The sequence below is a fragment of the Phoca vitulina genome, unplaced genomic scaffold, assembly GCF_004348235.1.
Source record: "Phoca vitulina isolate PV1807 unplaced genomic scaffold, GSC_HSeal_1.0 scaffold20, whole genome shotgun sequence".
NCBI classification, from domain to species: domain Eukaryota; kingdom Metazoa; phylum Chordata; class Mammalia; order Carnivora; family Phocidae; genus Phoca; species Phoca vitulina.
This window is the reverse complement of record NW_022589723.1, coordinates 31,270,245-31,286,122: the sequence shown is the minus strand read 5'-3', so window position 1 is coordinate 31,286,122 and position 15,878 is coordinate 31,270,245. Positions and strand designations below refer to the sequence as shown.

At 35.3% G+C, this 15,878-nt stretch overlaps 1 protein-coding gene across 7 annotated transcripts in view; it reads left to right on the top strand.

The window, feature by feature from the left end:
- Nucleotides 1-15,878, top strand: part of DPP8 (dipeptidyl peptidase 8) — a 73,131-nt gene that overhangs the window by 11,762 nt on the left and 45,491 nt on the right. For 3 of the 7 annotated variants that reach the window (XM_032418127.1, XM_032418128.1, XM_032418126.1), the window contains exons 2-3: nucleotides 2,397-2,666; nucleotides 4,773-4,885. In XM_032418127.1, the coding sequence (XP_032274018.1) occupies nucleotides 2,408-2,666; nucleotides 4,773-4,885 (372 nt within the window). In that variant the 5' untranslated portion in view covers nucleotides 2,397-2,407. Of the gene's footprint in view, nucleotides 1-50; nucleotides 189-224; nucleotides 2,131-2,396; nucleotides 2,667-4,772; nucleotides 4,886-15,878 lie in introns of those variants that run through there. The other 4 variants (XM_032418130.1, XM_032418129.1, XM_032418125.1 and 1 more) reach the window with 3 other exon arrangements.

Sequence of the window (15,878 nt, the reverse complement as noted above, 5' to 3'; positions counted from 1 at the left end):
TCAATAATGATCAACAGCCTTATATCTTATTTCGTTATCCTGGTGAGCAGGATTGGATGGTGAGAAAAGGAAAGACTCCTGTGAGAAGAGAGCAAGATGAGCAGAGGGATCTATGCTTGAAGTTGAGTCACTTGAAAAAAGATCTCTTTGAATGTGGAAGAGATCTGAGCAGATGAAAATACAATCAGGTAGGCACGAGGGAAGGGCCTTAAGTGAGGAGGTAGGTGGGGCAGTGACGTATATGCAGCACATATATGTGCTGAAAATGTATGCAGATTCTCTTTTCTAATTTTTGAAATTAGAACTTTGAGAATGTATTTGAATATACGGTGTTATGGAAATCTGGAACTTAAATCATTTTGTTACACATTTGTGTAAATTACTAAAATATCCTAGAAAATGTGGGATATTCATTTACTATAAACAGAGTAGTAGAATGTCATTTGAACTGTAAAAATTTGTGTGTGTATGTATGTGTGTAGAGAGACAGAAATAGTCCAGAAGCCTAGTACAATTTAGGAATAGCAGGTAATTCACTATTAATGAGTGCGAGCTAATGCAACTTTGACGCAGGAGAGATGTCAAGTTAATGGTGACTCAAGAACCTGGACAGTAAGCCTTGGGAAATCTGCCTGCTGAGCTTCTTGGTTTTATTCCCTAGCCTTATTCTTGTGAGCAGTGGTTTGGACATGAAGTTCCAAATTTAAAAATTGCGGAGTTGAGGATAATGAGCATGGTTTGTGTAGCTTTTTCTCTCACTTGTCCCTAACTCTTAGAAATCAAGCTAGATCCACTGACATATTTGATAGAAAATAGGCCTCCCACTAGCTTTTAGATGGGCAGTCTCCACTCTCATATACTGCCACTTACTATCAGTGTGCTAAGTAGCAGTTGAGCTAAATGACTTTTTCTCTGCTGAGCTGTTTGGATTTTGGTCCTTGGAGGTAAAAGCCCCATTGTAGTAATGTTATAGGTTGGATACCTGATAAATTCTTGAATGGGTTTTCTGGTCGCTTTTGCTACTGTTACATTGAAAATGATAGTACAGTTCACTGTACCATAAAAAAAGACACACTATCCTGGCCACACAGTTCATTTCATTTTGCATGCCATAATGCTTGCCTGGTGGACTAATTCACAACCCACGCCTGCTAATTACTTTTTCTCTGCGGTTGGTAGTTACCTTGGACTCTTGTTAACCTGGGAAATTGAGCTTTAAAAAAAGACATCATATTAAATATACAACCATGCATTGATTGTTGTTCTAGAGGTAGTTACATAAATATAATCTGTTTCTCTCCCAAATCCACAGGTTGCTCCAAAATTTTTGTTTATGTTGCTTCTTTTTGATAGTTTCATGAATAATGCATGGCAGAATATCACACAATGGCTTGTTATAACACTTCTTGTTATTTTTTCTGATACATCACTGCTTTAAATATTGAAATATTGTTTAAATATTGAAATAGATAAAGGAAAATACATCCCCTTCTGAATTTGTAAAATGAAAAGAAATATCATTAGTAGATGAAATATTAACACTGTTTTGGGGTTGAACTGGAAAATTTGCAAACTTGGGTTCAGATTTTTGTCAGAATATCAATAGTACAAACATTAAATGCTTTTTGCATAAACTACTTCATCTCATTAAAGCTGCTTGAAGATAGTATCTTTTTTCTCCCATTTAATCATGAGAGTAAAAGTTACATAATTTGCAATAATAGTTACATAAATTCCTTATAGTCACCAAAAGTGATCATAAGATAGTGATGTCTAGGCAAGAGCAGAAGACAAAGAAAAATGTACCAGCCAGTTAAGTCTTTTATTGTTTGGAGTTCCACTTAAACGGAAACAGTATTTATATTATCTTGGTAAGTGCCCTGGGAAGTTTATTACAAGTACATTGTTTGCTGCAATTTTATTACTGTTCTAATTGGTCGTGATTATTTCTTTTAACTGAAGTCCACATTTATCAAATGTGTTACTTTTTTAAGTGCAAAAACACTTAACTCCCTTAGCACATTTAGATTCACTATTGACATGGTCTTGGATGGAGCATAGCAGCCAACTGGCATATGGCCTGTTTCCTTCCAGTGTGGGAAAGAAAAAAGGAATTTTGGCAAGAGATAGGTAAGGACATCCTTTTACAAAAGTTCCTAAAGGGATTTATAGTCACAGTGAAACAGACATGACCTCAATTTTTTAAAAAATCTCATTTTTAAACTGAACACCGAGAAGGTGGAGCTATTACTTTTCTTACTAGGTTTCGTTGCAACTATGCTGAAGAGCATTTTTTTCCTTGCCTTTTTGGTGGGGGGACCACTATCAGACTGTCATTCCCATTAATATAAAAGAAGGCAGGCCTGTGAACAACTTCATGTGCCTTATTTTTCTAGGAAAATGCAACATGGCAGCAGCGATGGAAACAGAACAGCTGGGTGTTGAGATCTTTGAAACTGCAGATTGTGAGGAGAATATTGAATCACAGGATCGGCCTAAATTGGAGCCATTTTATGTTGAGCGATATTCCTGGAGTCAGCTTAAAAAGCTCCTTGCTGATACCAGAAAATATCATGGCTACATGATGGCTAAGGCACCACATGATTTTATGTTTGTGAAGAGGAATGATCCAGATGGGCCTCATTCAGACAGGATATATTACCTTGGTGAGTATGAAGTCATAGTTTCTGAGAGGAAGTGCTTTCTTAATTCAAAATATAGATACAATTGGCACTCAAATTTTGGGGAATAAATAATGAATCAATGATGTTCCATTAAAGGAACAAAATGCCTTTCCTTAGGAATGGTCAGATTAGGAACACAAACAGTAAAACCACTCTCAACAGTTGCTGCTTTCATTTTTTTTAAACCAAGGCTGGTTTTGGTGTCTTTTTCCTGAGCCTATTCACTCCACATTTAACATCTGCCTAAATTAGATATATTATGCTACTGACTTCTTTATTAAATTTTTCTTAAAAATTTTATTTATTTTAGAGCATTCGTGCAAGAGAGCATGAGCAGGAGGAGGGGGAGGGGGGAGGGAGAGGGACAAGCAGACTCCACAAGGGCAGGCTCAGCCTCACAACCCTGAGATCATGACCTGAGCCAAAATCAAGAGTCAGCCCCTTAACCAACTAAGCCACCCAGGTGCCCTTTGCTTATTAAATTTTTAAAAGTAGGTTTACTTCTTGGGCGCCTGGGTGGCTCAGTCGTTAAGCGTCTGCCTTCGGCTCAGGTCATGATCCCAGGGTCCTGGGATCGAGCCCCACATCGGGCTCTCTGCTCAGCGGGAAGCCTGCTTCTCCCTCTCCCACTCCCCCTGCTTGTGTTCCCTCTCGCTGTCTCTCTCTCTGTCAAATAAATAAATAAAATATTAAAAAATAAATAAATAAATAAAAGTAGGTTTACTTCTTTCTTCCAAAGTTATTTCATTCATATACATATATATTTTTTTAGAGATACTCTCTGCATTAGTCCACATCAGTAATTACAGATGCATTTTTTTAATAACTTAAGAGGATTCCATTATATAATTGTGCCATATTTACTTAACCATGCCTCTAATAAGGGGCATTTAGGTTTTTCTGTTATACTGTTACAAAAGATGAGGCAATGAATATCACTGTAGTGGATCATTGTGAATTTGTGAATTTATATATAGGACTAATTCCAAAGAGTAGAATTGCTGGGACAAAAGGTGTGTGTATTCTGAATTTTGGTTGATATTGCCAAATTATCCTTCAACAAGGTTAATCATTGTAATTTTTTTTTAAAGATTTTATTTATTTATTTGACAGAGAGAGACACAGTGAGAGAGGGAACACAAGCAGGGGGAGTGGGAGAGGGAGAAGCGGACTCCCTGCTGAGCAGGGAGCCTGATGCGGGGCTCCATCCCAGGACCCTGGGATCATGACCTGAGCCGAAGGCAGATGCTTAACAACTGAGCCACCCAGGCGCCCCAATCATTGTAATTTTAATTCTAAGTGAGGTTGAGCATCTTTTCACATATTTAAGAGACATTTGTATTTCTTTTTCTGTGACTCATTTATAATCATTATCTATTTTTTTTTTTTTTAAAGATTTTATTTATTTATTTGATAGAGAGAGACACAGCGAGAGAGGGAACACAAGTAGGGGGAGTGGGAGAGGGAGAAGCAGGCCTCCCGCGGAGCAGGGAGCCCGATGTGGGGCTCGATCCCAGGACCCTGGGATCATGACCTGAGCCGAAGGCAGACGCTTAACGACTGAGCCACCCAGGCGCCCCTATCTATTTTTTATTGGATTGTGGGTGTTTTTCTTCTTAAAGCTTTTTTTTTTTTTTTTTGGTGTAATGAGGGAATTAACCCATTGTGATATTTTCCTCTGAGGTTTAATTTGTCTTCAGCCTTTAGTGCCTTTGGTCATGTAGAAATTTGTGATTTTTTTTAATATTGATTATTTGATATTTTGATACCTCTCTGTAAAAATGGATAAATCTTTTTTTTTTTAAAGATTTTATTTATTTATTTGACAGAGAGAGAGAGCACAAGTAGGCAGAGAGGCAGGCAGAGGGAGAGGGAGAAGCAGGCTTCCTGCAGAGCAGGGAGCCCGATGCGGGGCTTGATCCCAGGACCCTGGGATCATGACCTGAGCCGAAGGCAGATGCTTAACGACTGAGCCACCCAGGCGCCCCAATAAATTTTTTTTTTTTTAAAGCATTATGTATTTAGACTGTGATTGCAGTAGATTGCTATTTTTGAAAATAATTTTTAAATGATTGTTTTCTCTTATAGCTATGTCTGGTGAGAACAGAGAAAATACATTGTTTTATTCTGAAATTCCCAAAACCATCAACAGAGCAGCAGTCTTAATGCTCTCTTGGAAGCCTCTTTTGGATCTTTTTCAGGTAGGATTAAACAATGCTGTTCCTGTGATTCGTGTACATTTTCAGATACTGCCTTTACTGAGAGGCAGAAATTCAAGTGGGGTTTTATATTTGAAGTAGAAGTGACTCAAAAAGAATTAAAATATTTTTATAGTTTTGAATGTATGACTGTTAAATTCCATTTAATTCTCAACATCTGAAACTAAGGGATATTATAATTCTGATTTTTAAAACTAGCTTCTCCCTGTTTAATCACCTTTCCCTTCTATAAACTTGTTAGTTATATAGTTCTCACATTTGGGAGGAAGAGTTGTTCGTATAAAAGAAGTAATTATATTTCCAGAAGGCTTTTTATTTAAATATTTAAATTGAATTTGTAGTTCTAATACTTAGTAACAGTGCTAAGTTAAGGGTTAAGGAAAGGTACTAAGTTCAGTTTTTGTTTCTAAATATAGAATTCAGTTTATGTAGAATCAAAGCTTAAGGGTTGTTTTTGTTTTGTTTTGTTTTGTTTGTTTTTTTCCTCAGTATCTTATCTTTACACAAAAAGCAAATAGTTAAAAACACCCCAAGAACAAGATGATAATTTGGGTGTAATTGCCCATTTGGTTCTCATTTATTATTTTACATTGGGTGTTTCCTTATTAAATAGCATTTTGGGTTAAATGAACTAAAATGTGATATTATTCTTAGGAATTAAAAAAATAATTTCCATGATAACTAATCATTTGACTGTAACTATTTATCAGGGCTGTTGTTTTTCACATAGGCTTATGACTTTTCTTTAAAACAGAAAGAACCAAAATAATGGTAGTTTCCTCATGGAACAGTTTACAAATTAATAAATCAAAGTTGTTTGTTGTTGTTGTGTTTTTTTTTAAAGATTTTATTTATTTATTTGACAGAGACACAGCGAGAGAGGGAACAGAAGCAGGGGGAGTGGGAGAGGGAGAAGCAGGCTTCCTGCAGAGCAGGGAGCCCGATGCGGGGCTCGATCCCAGGACCCTGGGATCATGACCCGAGCCGAAGGCACACACCTAATGACTGAGCCACCCAGGCACCCCTCAAAGTTGTTTTTTATTTTAAACTTTTATTATGGAAAATTTCAAACTAGTAGAATCATACGTGATTTTCAGCAATTATCAACTCTTTGCATTTCATTGTAGCCCTACCAGTCCCCCCACGCAATCCCTACCCGCACCTCTTGGATTATTTTGAAGCAGAGCCAGATATGTTGTTTCATTCCTAAATAAATCAGTGTGTGTCTAAAGGGTACAAATTCTTTTTAGATATTATCACAGTATCATTATCATAACTTAAACAATTGTTGATATTTTCTTCATAGAAATATTCAACTAGTGTTCACATTTCCCTGATTTTTAACTATAATTTTTTATACTTGATTTTTATAAATCAAGATCTAAATAATGTTCATATTTTACAATTGATTAATAGGTCTGTTTTAATTTATTGGTTTGCCCTCCATCCTTTTTTTTTTTCCCATTGCACTTTGTTGAAGAAAGCAGCTGTTTTTGCTGATTGTTTATCCGTGGTGTTATTTGATGTATTTTTTGGTCCCCTGTATTTTCTGTAAATATGAATAGGTAGTTAGATCTAGGAACTTGATCAGACCCAGGTTTGCTTTTTTTTGAAAGCAGGGTCTCGAACAGATATTTGTACACCCATGTTCATAGCAGCATTATTCATAATAGCCAAAAGGTGGAAACAACCCAAGTGTCCATGGACAGATGGATGGATAAACAAAATGTGGTATATACATACAATGGAGTATTATTCAGCTTAAAAAAGAAGGAAATTCTGACATATGCTACAACATCGATGAACCGTGAAGACGTTATGATAAGTGAAATAAGCCAGTCACAAAAGGACAAATACTATATGATTCCACTTACATGAGGTAGCTAAGGTAGTCTAATTCATAGAGACAGAAAGTAGAAGGTGGTTGCCAGGGGCTGGGGGAAGGGAGCAATGGGGAGTTGTTGTTTATTGGGTAGAGAATTTCAGTTTTACAAAATGAAAAAGTTCCAGAGATGGGTTACACAACAGTATGAGTGTACTTTACGCTACTGAACTGTACACTTAAAAATAGCTAAGATGGTAAATTTTATGTTATATTTATTCTACGATAGTTTAAAAGAAAGAATATTTCATAGTTAAGGTGTGCTTCCCATCAAGAGGCATATAGAGTCTTATTTCTCTTCTTATAATGATGGCACCCTTTGATCATTGCCAAGATCCATTAATTCATTAGGAGTTATAAAACGGTGATATTTTATCATTCCTTCTTTATTAGCTGAAATACTTCTATAGAAAGAAATTACTATTTAACAGCTATTCAGTTATCCTGATGTGTAGTTCATAATAAAAAGGCAGGATAAAGTTTTATTCTTTTCCTTTATCATTTTTCAAATAATTTGTTTCCTGCAATCCTCCATAGGTGATGAATGAGGGTTTTTTGGAGGGGTGTTTGTGTTTTCGTGGTTTTTGGGTTTTTTGGTATCTGCATAAACTTATAGAGTAAACTTGTTTGATTTTTTTGATACATTGATAGTTATTCTTATTGTACAAATTGTCTTATTATTGGCTGGTGGCAGCCCCTTCAACTTGACATGTCAGATCCTTTTGACATGATCCTTGCTAATATGATGAAGATGTTCTACGTTCATCTTACACATTGCCTATCCCATGCTTGGAGTCAGTCATTTCTCCCATGAACTCTGGTTCCTTTAGAGGAAATTGGTATTAAGAGACCATGATCTGGGTACTAGGGATGTTCGTTATTATTGGGTTGGTAATTGTTTCTGGGTTTGTTTGTTGTTGTTTTTTTTTTATTGAACACACAAGGGAATATATACATTGTGTGTGTGTGTGTGTGTGTGTTTGAAATGTAGGTGTCAATATGAATCCATATCAGTTCAGATAAACTATAAGTTCAGACTGATACATCTAATTCACATTTTACACTACAGGATTTTTCTTTAACCTCATTTATCTTACGTATGAATCTCATTTCTCAGATGCCAAAGATCCCAGTTTAAACAACAACATAATTACTCACTACTCAACATAATTACCCCATACTACACACATAACAGTTTAAAAATAACAAAGGAATCAACACTGTGATTACTTACAGCAGTAACTTGGAATTATTCTCTGTGTGGTTATGCCACCAGTTCTATGCAGTGAGGTGCATTTGCTTCATTTTGTTTTCAAGTGTTGGAATTCTTTATTTTTAATTGAATTTTGTTTTATAAAATAGTTACAGGATTCCAAATTCAAATCCACAAAACAAGGTATATTTATATACCTTAGCTCCCTGTCTCCTCTACCCTATTTCCTTCCCTCTCCTTCTAGCCATTTTGTTTTTAAATAGCTTATCCTTCTTTTTTTTTAAAATGTGAGTATATAGACATTCATATCCCCCCTTAGATAAATAGTAACATAAAATATACATTTTTTCTACCTTGCAATTTTCATATAACAGTGTATTCTTCAGACCACTTCATAGGAATCTATACATAATTTTTATTTCTTTTTAAATCTGTGTTGTGTTGGATAAACTAATCATATTCAACCAATTCCGTATTGATGGACATTTCAGTTATTTTCAGTTGTTGTCTTACAAATAGTACCACAGTGAAATGGCTTGAGCATACAACTTTTTATATTTTTGCCAGTATGTCTTTAAGCTAGATTCTTAGAAATGAAATCTCTGGACCAAAAGGTATATGCTTTTGTAATTTTTCTAGAGAGTACCAAATTTCCCTCCATAGGAACTGTGCCATTTTGAATCCCCACTAGCAAGACATGTGTACCTGTTTTCCCATAGGCTTTCTGACATAATATATGGTCAGACATTTTGATTTTTGCCACTTTGATAGATGGAAATGGTATCCCAATATAGTTTAATTTGCATTTCTGTTATAGACAAAATTGATCATCTTTTTATATAGTTAAAGGCTACTTGCATTTCTTTCTCTGTATATTGTTTATTCGTATTTCTAACCCATTTTTCTACGGGGTGTTGGGCCTCTTTCTTCATTCTTAGGAGCCTTTTATATACTGGCGATATTAACCTTTTGTCTGTGATTTGGTTGGCAAATATTTTTCCCAGGTTGTCATTTGTATTTTTACTCACTTTATGGTGGGGTGGGGCAGTGTGTGTGTGTGTGTGTGTGTGTGTGTGTGTGTGTTAGCCATGTGAAAGATTTTTATATCATCAAATATATTGGTCTTTATTGCTCCTAGAATTTGTGTCTTCTTATCAGAGTTAGGACAGTTTTCTCTACCCCCAAATTATAAAAGAATTCACTAATGTTTTCATCTGGTACGTACATAGTTTCATTTTTTAAAGCTTTATTGAGGTATAATTGACATAATAAACTGCAAATATTAAAGTATACAACATGGTAGATTTGGGCATATGTATGTACCTGTGAAACCATTACCTCAGTCATTACCCCCAAAAGTTTTCTTGTACCCTTTTGTAGTCTCCCCCTCCCACCCGTCCCAGGAAACCATGGTACCAGTCTTGGACAGTCTTTCATAAGTCTTATCTCTTAAGTATTTCAGATTTTTTATTCTACTGTAAATGGTATTTTCTAATTTCAATTTCTGGTTGTTCATTGCCAGTATTTAGAAATACAGTTGCTTTTATATATTGATCTTCTCCTGCAACCTTACTTAAACTCTTTTATTAGTTCCATTAGATTTTTGTAGCCTCCATTGGATTTTTCTGTGTAAACGGTCATATTGTCTATAAACACTGGCAGTATTACTTCTTCCTTTCCAGTATGGTTGCCTTTTGTTTCTTTTTCTTGGGTTATTGTACTGGCTAACTCCTCCAGTACAGAGTTGAATAGAAGTGGTGAAAGCAGATGTTCTTGTGTTCTTGATCTTAGGGGAGGAGACATTCAGTCCTTAATCAGTAAGTCTATTAGCCATAGGTTTTTCATAAATGCCCTTTGGTAGGCTGGAGAAGTACTCTTCTATTTTTGGCTTGCTTAGAATTTTAATCAGGAACAGATACTGAGTTTTGTTAAAAATTTTTTTTTTTTTTTAAGATTTTATGTATTTCCAGAGAGAGAGAGAGCACAAGCAGGGGGACCAGCAGGCAGAGGGAGAAGCAGGCTCCCCGCTGAGCAGGGAGCCCGATGTGGGATCTGATCCCAAGACCCTGGGATCATGACCTGAGCTGAAGGCACATGGTTAGCTGACTGAGCGACCCAGGCATCCCTTGTTAAATGTTTTATTTTGTGTTTGTTGAAAAGATCATAAGGTTTTCTTTTTTAATTTGTTAATATGGCAAAGCATCACTTGATTATTAAATGTTAAATCAACCTTGCAATCCTGGGATAAAACCCACTTGGTTATGATTTATTATCCTTTTTAAGTATTGTTGGATTCAATTTGCTCTAATTTTGTTTAAATTTTTTTTATATGTTCATGAGGGGTATTGGTCTATAAAGTTCTTTACTTACATATTATGTATGATTTTGGTAATAGTGTTATGCTGGCCACAGAATAAGTTGGAAGTCATTTCCTCCTTTTAATTTGCTGGAAGAATTTGGTAGCATTCACCAGTGAAGCCATCTGGACCTGTAATTTTCTTTGTGGAAAAGTTTTTAACTGCAAATTCAATTTCTTTATTAGATGTAGTGCTATTCAGGTTATCTGTTTCTTTTTGAGTGAGCTTTGGTTGTTTGTCTCTTTTAAGGAATGTTTCTATTTCATCTATGGTATTGAATTTATTGACATAAGTTTCATAATATTCCCTAATCTTTTTAGTGTCTGCAGAATCTGTGTGATGTTCCTCTGTCACTCCTGATACCTTCTTGTAATTTGTGTCTTCTCTCTCTTTTTCTCTAATGAGTCTGACTTAGGGTTACTATCTATTTGGTTTCATTAATTTTTCTGTCATTTTCTATTTCATTGTTTTACTCTCTGATCTTTTTTACTGCCTTTCTTCTGCTTACTTTGGATTTTGATTGTTCTTTTTCTGGTTTCATAAAGTGGTGGCTGAGGTTACTAGTTTGAGACCTTTCTTTTTTTCTTACATAGGCATTTAGTGTTATAAATTTACCTTTAGGTACCATATTAACTGCACCCCATACATTTTAATATGTGATGTTTCCATTTTCATTTACTTCAAAATACTTTCTATTTTCCCTTTACCCCATGAGTTATTTAGATGTGTACTGTTTAGTTTCCAAGTATTTGGGTATTCTCCAGAGATTTAATTTCTAACCAAATTCCATGGTATTCAGAGACCATAATTTGTATGACTTGAATCTTTTCCAATTTTTGAGTCTTGTCTTATGGCTCAGAATATGATCCATCTTGGTAAATGTTCTGTGTTTACTTTGAAAGAATATGTGTTCTGTTGTTATTGGGTCTATAAATGACCATTAGATGAAGTTAGCTTATTGTATCGTTCAAATTTTCTCTGTCCTTACTGATGTTCTGTGTGTTCTATCAGTTATTTAAGAGAGAATGTTGAAATTTCCATTTCATAATTATAGATTTGACTAATTCTCCTTGCAGCTCTACTAGTTTTTGCTTTATATATGTTGAAGCTATGTTATAAAGTACATAAATAGATAGGATGACTATGTCTTCCTGATAAATTGACTCCTTTATTGTTACTAGATGACCCTCCCTGTTTCTAGCAATATTTTTTATTCTGAAATTTACTTTAATATTTAATAACCACTCTAGCTTTCTTTTGATTAGTGTTAGCATGGAATGTACTTTTCCATTCTTTTATTTTTTTTTACCAGCTTTATTGAGATATAATTCACATACCATACAATTCACTCATCCCAGTATAGAATTCAGTGGTTTTTAGTATATTCACAGAGTTGTACAGCTATCATCACAATCTAATTTTGGAACATTTTGTCATCCCAAAGGGAAACCCATTAGTAGTCACTCCCCATCCACCTAGCTGCTTACCCTCAGACCTGGGCAACTACTAATCTGCTTTGATAGGTTTGCCTATCCTAGACATTTCATATAAATGGAATCATGCACTACTTGGGCCTTCATGACTGGTTTCTTTCACTCAGCACAGTATTTACTGGACTCATCCACATTGCAGCAGATAACAATACTTCATTTATTTTTATGGCTGAATAATATTTCATTTTATGGCTATCCTACACTTTATTTATCAGTTTATGGATAGCTGGGTCATTTGGGCTTTTGAGCTTTTATGAATAATGCTGCTTTTAACATGTATGAAATTTTGTGTAGACTTATATTTTCAGTTCTCTTGGGTATATATCTAGGAGTGGAATTGCTGGGTCGTGTGGTAACTGTTTAAATTTTTAAGGAAGTACTAAATGACTTTTCCACAGCAGCTGCACCATTTTACAATCCTACCACCAGTGTATAAGGCTCCTAATTTTCTATATCCTCACTGATACTTATTATTCTGTCATTTTGATTATAGCCATCCTAGTGGTGTAAAGAGGTATCTAACTGTCATTTGATTTGCGTTTCCCTAATGATCAGTGATGTTGAGCATTTTTTTCGTGTCTTTATTGGCCGTTTTTGTATCTTTTTTGAAGAAATCTCTTTGTGCTTGGGTCCTGTGCCCATTTTAAATTGGGTCTTTCTAATGTTAAGTTTTAAGAGTTCTTTATATATTCTGGATACCAGATGCTTATCAGATAGGTGATTTGCAGATATTTTCTCCCATTCTGTGAGTTGTCTTTTTGCTTTTTTTCTTTAACTGCAGTAATCATTAATTAGTATGAAATCGGTCATAATTACCTTTGACAAGTGTTTAATACTATAATCATTAATTTAGATCTATACAGTTAAATACAGTTGCTTTGGTCTCTCCTTTATGGAGGATAAGACATTTTTTTGTGACATCCTTTTTCTTCTATTCATCATTTACCTTAATCTGAAGTTCTTATATCTTCATTAAAAAAAATTGTGCTGAAATACATTAATATAAAATTTACCATCTTAACCATTTTTAAGTGTACATTAATGTACATCATTGGCATTAAGTACATTTACATTGTTGTGCGACCATCACTATCATCCATCCACAGAATTTCATCTTGCAAAACAGTAACTCAGTACAAATTAAATAATAACTGCCCATTACCCCTCCACCTAGGCCCTGGCAACCACCATTCTATTTTCTGTTCCTATAACTACTCTAGGTACCTCATATAAGTAGAATCATACCATATTTGTCTTTTTGTACCTGGCTTATTTTACTTAGCATAATGTACTTAAGGTTTGTCCATGTTATAGCATGTGTCAGAATATCCTATTTAAAGATGAATAATATTCCATTGTTTGTATATACCACATTTGTTTATCCATTTATCCATTAATAATCACTTGGGTTGCTTCCACCTTTTGGCTATTGTAAACAATGCTGCTATGAACATGGGTATACAAATACATTTTCATGTTCCTACTTTCAGTTCTTTTAGGTATGTATCCAGAAGTGGAATTTCTGGATCATATAACTCTGTTTTTTATGTTTCTGAGAGATTGCCATACTATTTTCCATAGCCACTACACCATTTTACATTCCCACTAGCAGTGCACAAGAGTCCCAATTTCTCCGCATCTTTACCAATACTTACTATTTTCTGGCTTTTTAGAGTTGCCATCTTAATGAGTATGAGGTGGTATCTCATTCTGGTTTTGATTTGCATTTCCCTAATTATTAGTGATATTGAGCATCTTTTCATGTGCTTATTGGCTATTTGTGTGTTTTTGGAGAAATATCTATTCAAATTCTTAGCCCATTTTTTATTCAGGTTGTTTGGGGTTTTTTGTGGCTTATTTGCTTATTTTCTTAATAGTGTTGTATTGTTTGAATAGTTACCACCAAAAGGATATGTCCAAATCCTAATGGTGTTTGTGAATGTGACCTTGTTTAGAAATAGGGTCTTTCCAGATGTAATTAAAGATCTCAAGATGAGATAATCCTGGGTATAGGGTAGGTCCTAAATACAGTAACTGGTATTTTTTTTTTTTTTTAAGATTTTATTTATCTGTTAGAGAGCATGAGCTGGGGGAGGGGCAGAGGGAGAGGGTGAAGTAGACTTCCCGCTGAGCAGGGAGCCTGACATGGGGTTCGATTCAGACCCTGAGATCATGGCCTGAGCTGAAGTCAGATGCTTAACCAATTGTACCACCCAGGCAACCCAACTTGTGTTCTTATAAGACAAAGGAGAGGGAAATTTGAGAGAGACACAGAGGGTAAAGATCATCTGAAGATTTACAATTATGTTGCCACAAACCAAGGAACCCCGGAGCCACCAGAAGCTGGAAGAGGCAAGGAAGTATTCTCCCCTAGAGCCTTTGGAGGAAGCCTGACCCTGCTGAGCTCTTTTTTTTTTTTTTTTAAGATTTTATTTATTTGACAGAGAGAGACACACAGCAAGAGAGGAAACACAAGCAGGGGGAGTGGGAGAGGGAGAAGCAGGCTTCCCGAGGAGCAGGGAGCCCGATGCAGGGCTCTATCCCAGGACCCTGGGATCATGACTTGAGCCAAAGGCAGACATCTAACAACTGAGCCACCCAGGTGCCCCTCTGCTGAGCTCTTAATTTTGGGCTTCTGTCCTTCAGAATTGTGAGAGAATAAATTTCTGTTTTATTCAGCCACCAAATTTGTGGTAATTTGTTATAGGAGTCCTAGGAAACTAATATACGTTCTTTGATGCACACAGTTAAATTTTGATAAAGTACAGTCATTCTGTTTTCTCTTTGATTGCTTGTGCTTTTGACATCATATCTAAGAAACTGTTGCTTAATCCAGGGTCACACAGATTTTTGTCTGTTTTCTTATATGTGAGTTTTATAGTTGTAGCTCTTACATTTAGGTCTTTCATTTATTTTGAGTTAATTTTTGTATATGGTGTGAGATAGGGGTCCACATTAATTCTTTTACATGTGGAATTCTTTTACATAAGTGGGTCCTAGCACCACTTATGGAAAGCTATTTTTTCCCCATGGAATGGTCTTAACACCCTTGTTGAAATTGAGTTGACCCCAAATGTATGGACTTATTTCTGGGCCCTTAGTTCAATTCCAGTGGCCTATAAGTCTGTCCATATGCCAGTACCATGCTGTCTTGATTAATGTAGCTTTGTACTATTGAAATTTGAAAATGTGAGTCCTCCAATGCTGCTCTTTTTCAAGATTGTTTTGAAATTCTGTATCAGTACTATTAGGATCAGTTCATCCATATTTGGGGAAAAAAAGGCAGATATGATAGCCATTCTTTGAATCTCTAGATCAATTTGGCGTATATTGCTGTCTTTATAATCTGAAGTTTTCCAATCCATGGACATGGGATATCTTTCCATTTATTTAGATCTTTAATATTTTTCAGCAGTGTTCTACATACAAATCTTGCACTTCTTTAAAGTTATTCCTAAGTATTTTATTCCTTTTGAGGATATTTTAGATGGAGTTATTTTCTTAATTTCATTTTTAGACTGTTTATTACTAGTGTATAGAAATGCAACTTATATTTATTGATCTTGTATCCTACAACTTTGCTGAACTCATTTATTAGCTCTAATAATTTTTTGTAGGTTGTTTTAAGGGTTTTCCATATATAATATCATGTCATCTGTAAATAGAGATAGTTTTCCTTTTTCCTTTCCAACCCTAGCTAGAACCTCTATAATAGTGGTGGTAAAAGCAGACATCATTTCTTTTTCCTGATCTTGAGGAGAAAACTTTCAGGTTTTCCCTTTAAGACTGATATCAGCTATGGGTTTTTCATGGATGCCCTTTATCAGATTGAGAAATTACCCCTCTATTCCTAATTTGTTGAGCACTTATATCATGAAACAGTGCTGGGTTTTGTCAAATGATTTTTCTGTGTCTATTGAGAAGATCACTTTTCCCCCATTATTATATTAATATTGTGCATTGTATTGATTGGTTTTTATATGTTGAACCAAGCTTACATTCCTGGGATAAATCCCACTTGGTTGTATGC